Source organism: Primulina tabacum, chromosome 13 (assembly GCF_025594145.1).
Source record: "Primulina tabacum isolate GXHZ01 chromosome 13, ASM2559414v2, whole genome shotgun sequence".
Taxonomy (NCBI): Eukaryota; Viridiplantae; Streptophyta; class Magnoliopsida; order Lamiales; family Gesneriaceae; genus Primulina; species Primulina tabacum.
The window spans coordinates 31,912,478-31,920,020 of NC_134562.1; the positions used below are offsets into that span (position 1 = coordinate 31,912,478).

The 7,543-nt window shown below is 32.9% G+C and overlaps 1 protein-coding gene across 3 annotated transcripts; it reads left to right on the top strand.

The window, feature by feature from the left end:
- The first annotated feature begins 1,360 nt into the window (after positions 1–1,360).
- Positions 1,361–5,621, top strand: LOC142521698 (glucan endo-1,3-beta-glucosidase 6-like). Of its 3 annotated transcripts, XM_075624836.1 has the most exons (7): positions 1,361–1,473; positions 1,605–1,776; positions 2,319–2,379; positions 2,490–2,549; positions 3,138–3,200; positions 3,873–4,146; positions 4,363–5,621. In XM_075624836.1, the coding sequence occupies exons 2-7, from the start codon at positions 1,726–1,728 to the stop codon at positions 5,477–5,479; spliced, it is 1,626 nt and encodes a 541-aa protein (XP_075480951.1). In that variant the 5' UTR covers positions 1,361–1,473; positions 1,605–1,725; the 3' UTR covers positions 5,480–5,621. The 3 variants fall into 3 exon arrangements, with proteins under 3 accessions (XP_075480951.1, XP_075480950.1, XP_075480952.1); XM_075624835.1 differs by lacking the exon at positions 1,361–1,473 and having other exon boundaries at positions 1,480–1,776; XM_075624837.1 differs by lacking the exons at positions 1,361–1,473; positions 2,490–2,549 and having other exon boundaries at positions 1,480–1,776.
- The last annotated feature ends 1,922 nt before the right edge of the window (positions 5,622–7,543 follow it).

The following is a 7,543-nucleotide window of genomic DNA, read 5'->3' on the forward strand; positions in this document are numbered from 1 at the left end:
TCTAAAATAATCGTTTTATTTTATAAGATTCTACGATTAAATTCATGCAAATAGGGTAGGACTTGAACATCGGCTCGATTTTTTTAACTTGGCCAAATCTAGTAGGGTATATTTGAAGTCCGGTCCATCTATCCTTAATCGTTATAAACAAAATTTTCTGCTATCATATTATTATTGTCAGGAGAATATGTCTATTGTGAGTCGATCTCACTGATATTTATTTGTTATACGAGTCAACTCTACCCATATTTACAATAAAAAATAAAAAAATGTAATCGGTGACTCCAAAAAAATATGTGTATCATAAAATTGACTCACAAAACTGTCTCAGAAGAGTTTTTATGTTATTAAGATGAGAAAAATTTGTGAAGAAGTATATAACAATGATGAGAAACAACAGTGAAGGGTCTAAAGATTGTCCATAGGTTTTTAGATTTTTTTAAAACTCAATCAATTTAAGATTTGCACTTAAAAATGGATTTCATTAAATTTGGCATTTCTGATTCCTTTTGTATAGTGCGTGATAAGTAAATACTAAAAGTAAATGGTGCATTGATTTGATATAGGGTCAAAGTTTAAAAATTTTACTCATCTTTTCTTCTCGAGAAAACATTATTTTTAATTATGTAACTTGTAAACTTTATTATTTTTAATTATGTTCTCGGTCAATTCACAATTTTATATTTTAGTCCAATAACTCATTTTTTTCTTTAAAATTTTAGTATCACATTATCATTTTTAATTGTCATTATTCTATTGGAAGATGACAAGATTTTGAAAAAAAAGTACAAGTTAATAGATTAAAATTGTAACTTGTATATTTTTTTATTTTTAGTCATGTTATCGATCAATTTACAATTTTATATTTTAGTCCAATAACTTGTGTCTTTTTAAAATTTTAGTATTTTTCATCAGAATATTAATGTAATATTGATGTGACATGAATCATGTTATTATTTTTCGGTGTCACGTTGATGAGGCGATCGAAAATGAAATAACTGAACTTATGTATGCATGTCAGTTTCCTGCATTGGATAGCCTTGCAGGAACTTCTCGAGAGATTTTGAGCGATTCAAATATGAATTTTCGAGAGTTGAAACAATGAATTCTTGTGAAACAAAATTAAACTCGGAGGTATACATAAAAGTATTTGTCTCAAGCAACATTGACAGTTTTCGGGAAAGTTATCTCGATCCGATCGGTCCTAGGAATCATTCGACCGCTTCAATTTATTTCAATTATCTTCAAAGTCTTCGATTCTACGGTTTTCAGCATAAAAAAACTAATTCGATATAACGTCAATCTGAGATGTCCCAATTGATTTGATTACAGCATAAAAAAACTAGTCTCCTGGAAAATATAAAATAAACCTCAAAATTCGTAGAAAAATATGATCTTGGCGAAAAAGGCGACAAAAAAAACAAGGAGGAAAGGAAGATGTCCTAAACTCAGATGCCCCCACATTTGTAAAAGGTTCGAATTTGAGCGGATTCTCATCTGAAAACTTAATGTGACTCTTTACACCTCAGTTCTCCTCTCTCTAAAACCTCTGCAACTTCCAATCTTTAATGCAGTACTTGCTACTTTCTTTACTCTCTTACCAGCTCCTCGAATATATTGAAGTGAAGATGGAGAAGATATATTTTCAAGTCTGATTTTTGCTTTATTTTTCTAGTTTATTTTGTTGGTCAAGAAAATAGAGTTCAAATTAAAGATCTGATTCAGATGTTTCCTTCCTTTGATTTTTACTCTCTGCCTTTCTTCATGTTCTTTCTGGTAAGTTCTCCTTTTAACCCTTTTTTCCTTCCATTTTTAGAAGCTGATATATTAAGGAGTGGGAGGGGAAGAAGCATTCTTTTTCCTTATTTGATGTGTTTGGCAGGCTTAGTTGTTAATAAAATGGTATCTTTTTTACTGCTGAAATTGATTAAATTTGGCCGAGTTTCTAAATTTTGCCTTTGCCCAGTACGCCCGATCATTTCTTTGGTTAGAGTCTTAGATTCTATTTATAGGATGGTGTTTAAAAGCTTAATTGCCCCTAATGTTAGGTTATCTCATTATAATTGCAAAAATGGGGAAAAAATGAAAAATGTTTTGCTCAAAGTACAATAGATGACCTTTTGGTCCCACTGTTTGTTTTAGGAGACTGATTTTGTTCAATAATCTGACTTAAGTTGCGGCTTTTAGAAAGGTTTCCAATTTGGAAGCCATTTGATTTTTGTATTGTTCTTGTTTTACTGTTTGTTGTCAATAATTTATGTGGAGAGAGCTTTGTTTTGATGAAAATGTACTGATTCATGCTGTGGTGTCATTCTCAGCTGATAGGGGCTCAGTTGAATGGATTCAGTCCAATCTTGGGCGAGTCCGTTGTTGACAATGGTACTTACATATATCCATTGTTTTTCTGCAATTTGTTAATCTTCGAAGGGATTATGCTTTGAGCATTTTCTTGCTGCTTTTTTTTTTTCAATAATCTCTAACTTTTACAGATGTTAATCATCACGCATCATTTAACCCAAACAAAATTAATGATTTTGGTCTCAAGGCAGGTACTTGCCCTTGTATAAGGGTCATCCTCGAAACTACCGAAACTTAATCTGGTTTTGAGTTCCTATCATAAACAGTTGATTTAAATTTGATTTTGTTTCATGAAACTGGTTGCTCGCGCTACTAATTTGTCAAGATTCACCCTTTACTTAACTTTTATGATTTGGTTATCTTTTGTGCTATAGGAATTACACTCATTATGATAATTATTTTACCAGAAGCTTCTTCTTTTCTTGGAGTTTATGTTTTTCTGTTGCAACTTAATGCAGAGATGATAGTTTTTTATTTTGTGAGAAACAACCATAGAACATGCCAAAAAAAAATTGATGTCCAGAGAAGAGAATATATTCCATCAGAAATAATGAACTAAGAAATTTGATTCATTGAACTTGAAACTGAGACAAAAAATTTAGAAGGCAGGTATGTTTGTAAGTTATGATTTTTCTGTGATTGGTAATTGTTTTTCTGTTTACGACAGTCATTCAGGTATTAATTTTATTCTTTACCATTGCTGGAGATTCTCTCTTAACTCGTTGGAATTGGCTTTTCTTATCCTTCGTTTTTCCATTTTTGTCCTCGTATTTGTACAGATGCTGGGAACAGAGAATCATTTAGTTCATTCAAAATGACCACTGAAAGGCAAAATGCGGCAGGTTTGTACCTTAGATATGTCTCCCTGAGAATCTTGTCTGATAATTTATGTTATATCTCTTGTTTGGTGTTGCCAATGCCTTATACTGTTCTCTTATGTAGGACTACTGGCTTTTGTTTCCCAGTTACGTCTAGTTGTTAACATTGAAAATGCATCTGCTGGAAGATGAAAATTGTAGTTGGTTGCTTATGAAATTGAGAGATCTGTTTAAAATTCCCCAAAAGTTCAATGATAGAGATGTGTGCCTTTAGCGGAGTTGGATTCACGAATTTATTTTTCGTGCTCTAGTTAACACCTGTTCCCATACTTGTACCAGTACTGTTATTGCATCATGCGAGAGACTTCTTGATAACTACCTAGCGTGTCATATTTATAAAAAAAACTTTCAGCTAGAAATATATGAAGGGATAAGAAGGTTGAATATAAATTATATTTATAAGATTGTGATATTGCTTATAACATTATGAGTGCACATCACATTAGACTGAGGTGCTAGTACTCATCATTGCTGTTTATTTTAAACCTAGTTTGTGTCAAAGCTACTTTCAGGAGGTTGGAGAAACCGTAGTCAGAGTGCTTCAAATTTTCACTTGATCTAAACTGTTCTATTCATTGGGTGTCGTTTGGGGTCCTATTCAAGTGCTCTTACAATATTACTTTTAATGCCTTCCAGTGGGTGGGATTGGTGCCAACTGGGGCTCACAAACGTCTCATAGTTTGCCACCTGATATAGTGGTGAGGATGCTACGAGAGAACGGTATTCAAAAAGTAAAGCTTTTTGATGCTGATTACGATACTTTACAAGCATTGGGCAAGTCTGGGATCGAAGTTATGGTTGGAATACCAAATGACATGCTTTCATCTTTTGCTTTGAGCGCGAAGGCTGCTGAAAAATGGGTATCTGAGAATGTTTCCCATCATATAACCACAAACAATGTCATCATCAGGTCATTTTGTAACCCGGTTCATTTTTGTATCGAGTCTTGAATCTGTTCCTTAATGAAAGATATATAGATAATCTTTTTCCAACTATGGCTTGCTATGCAAATATTTTTCTCATGCTTGTACGGTTCACACTTTGCATGCTAGATGTCACATTTGTGAAATTATTTGAGTTTGATCATATTTTGTTTTATGCAAACGGCCTTCGAATTGATTTACAGATACGTTGCTGTTGGGAATGAGCCTTTCTTGGCTACATATAATGGAAGCTTTCTTAGAACGACTTTCCCAGCTCTCAGAAATGTTCAAGAAGCCCTGAATAAAGCACGGCTTAGCAACCAAGTAAAGGTCACTGTTCCCCTCAATGCCGATGTCTATTCAACCTCAACCACCTACCCTTCAGGAGGGGATTTTCGGTCCGATATCCACGATTTTATGATCCAAATCGTGCAGTTTTTGAGTGATAATGGAGCACCATTTACAGTCAACATCTACCCATTCATTAGCCTTTACACAGACTCAAACTTCCCAGTTGAGTACGCCTTTTTTGATGGAAACGCTTCCCCCTTGAATGATGGTGGTATGTCTTATTACAACATGTTTGATGCAAACCACGATACCCTTGTCTGGGCCTTACAGAAGAATGGTTTTGGGAATTTGCCCATAATTGTTGGTGAAATCGGTTGGCCTACAGATGGTGATCGAAATGCTAACCTACAGTATGCCCAACGATTCAACCAAGGCTTCATGACTCATATATCAGGTGGAAAAGGAACCCCGATGAGACCTAGTCCAATTAATGCATACCTATTCAGTTTGATCGATGAGGATGAAAAAAGCATCGACCCTGGAAATTTTGAGCGTCATTGGGGTGTTTTTGGGTATGATGGCCAACCGAAGTACTCTCTCAACCTTGGCACCACAAATTCAGGCTTGATCCCAGCCAGAAATGTCACTTATTTGGAGAATAAATGGTGCATATTGAAGTCAAATGCAAAACTTGACGATCCCCAGATCGCTCCTAGTGTGAGCTACGCATGCTCGCTTGCGGACTGCACGAGCCTCGGCTATCAAACTTCTTGCGGCAATTTGGATTCTGCGGGTAATATTTCATATGCCTTCAACAGTTACTACCAGAAGAACAATCAGCTTGATGAGGCCTGCAAGTTCTCCGGTCTTGGGACAGTTACCAAAGTCAATCCGTCTACTGGGAGTTGCCAGTTTAAGGTTATGATCCAACCATATTTCGGTGGCGCTCAACAAATATCAGGCTATATTCGGATGTCGACATTAGCTCTGGTTCTTGGTTTAACCACCTTTTTGTTGTGTGATTTGTGATCTTCCCGTATGTTTTTTGGAAGACCTTTGTTACGCTGTAGGTGAAAACTTTGTAATTTATTTGTGTGATTGTGTATCCATCCACAACTCTCATTTTTCTCAGTTTTATATTATTTTAAAATATGATAAAGTTGCATCTGGATTGGATTGATGAATTTCAAATCCTTGAATTTCAAATGTATTTTCGTTGTTTTAGAGAGTTAAATCATAAAATTCAAATTAAATAAGGTTGTGTTTGGATTGATGGATTTCAGATCTATAGATTTCAAATGTATTTTGGTAGTTTAGATAAAGAAGATAATAATCTTTAAATTTATATATTTTATGTTTATATAATGTTTTACTTAGTTACGATGGATTTCAAATTCACTCAATAATGAATATATTTGAAATTCATTTTATTTTATTTATAATTATGTAAATAAGTAAGGTATGAATTTAATAATTCAATTTATTGTTTTATTGTTGACAATAAAAATATAATCGAAATTCATATATTTCAAATACATCCATTTAAATGCAACCTAATTGTATGTTTATATATATATATATATATATTGGTAACAATAACCTATAATCGAAATCGATTTATTTCAATTTAATCTCCTCAAATGCAATCTAACTTGTTCCATTGCAGTTAAATGCATGTTTAAGTTCAAAACTTTATAAACTTTCACAAACCATATTATATGTTTTTGGGGTGAGAAAAAATAATTCAAATAGAAGAAAGAGGTTATCAAAGATAAAAGGCAAAAACTTGTGTGAGACTGTCTCATGGATCGTATTTTGTGAGACGGATCTCTTATTTGGGTCATCCATGAAAAAATGTTACTTTTTATGTTAAGAATATTACTTTTTAGAGTAAGTCTATTGTGAGACGGTCTCACAAATCTTTGTCTTTAATTATTGTGAATATCAGTAAGGTTGATCTGTCTCACAGACAAAGATTCGTGAGATCGTCTCACAAGAGACCTAATCAAGATAAAATTATCCATTACATCGAGGGAAAAAAAAATTAAATTGGAGTGTATTTACTATTAATTCCTCGAGGTGTACGCTGTATTACTGTGACGACCCATGTCCATGCATGAAATGCTAAAATGCAACATAAACCCATTTTAATTATCGTCTGTTTACAAAAAAAAGTAAAAGAAAGCTACTTGTGTGTTAAAAGAGAGCAAACGTAAACATACCAAAAAAAAAAAAAGACATTTTAGACAGAAAGAAAGCATCCGGCGCCCGTAACAGGCTCCTCGGCGCTTCCTGATAGCGAGGGAATGCCCCAATGCTCGAAAGCGGGCGTCCCAGTCAGGGCCGTTCCTATGTGGAGGTAAAAGAGTCATTCGACTTGAGATTATTTTTTTTGAGCCCCGTAATTTTCTAAAAAAAACTAATTATATGGTAATGTAAATTGACCTAATATAAATTTATTATTCTTGGTTTTTTCTTTCCAATCACATATTTTTTTGTGCCCAGTATAAATTTTTTTACAATTTCTGGGTCTCTCGATAAATTTATTTATAAAATTTATTATTTTTAGGTCACTTAAAATTTTTTTCAACAAGAAAAAAACTTTTTTATTCCATAAAATTATTACATAGTAATATAATTGGACCAATATAAAAACCTATTCTTTGACTCATAAGGGTTTTCTAATGAATTAATTGAAGAAAATAGATTAATATTTCTCTACTGCTCACATTGCTTATAAGTTATTGTCAGTTATACTTGGTCCTCTTGTTACAATATTAAATCCAAAAACGAAGTTTCTCGAAGTTAAGGTTCGTCAAAACTTTTCTTTCTAATCAATCATGACACAAGCAAATATTGAATGAATTGGTTATGCTGTCAATTGAGAAATAAATTACTGAAAAATTTGATTAGTATTTTTAGCTCTAAAATCTAAGTCGGGTTTTTTTAGTGATCATTTTGTACATATTTGATTTTATTATTCAATTATATGCATTGTTTAGTTTTTATATTATCTTTAAAATAGTGATTTAATTCAAAAAAAAAAATTTGTTATGAGTAAAAGAATATGAAAAGTTAGACTCATGTCTAAAT

Excerpts from the sequence above, each read along its gene's own strand:
- LOC142521698 (XM_075624836.1), top strand. The coding sequence starts at position 1,726 with ATGTTTCCTTCCTTTGATTTTTACTCTCTGCCTTTCTTCATGTTCTTT. Across the intron at positions 1,777-2,318 it reads CTTTCTTCATGTTCTTTCTG|CTGATAGGGGCTCAGTTGAA; the intron begins GTAAGTTCTCCT and ends TGTCATTCTCAG. Across the intron at positions 4,147-4,362 it reads ACAAACAATGTCATCATCAG|ATACGTTGCTGTTGGGAATG; the intron begins GTCATTTTGTAA and ends ATTGATTTACAG.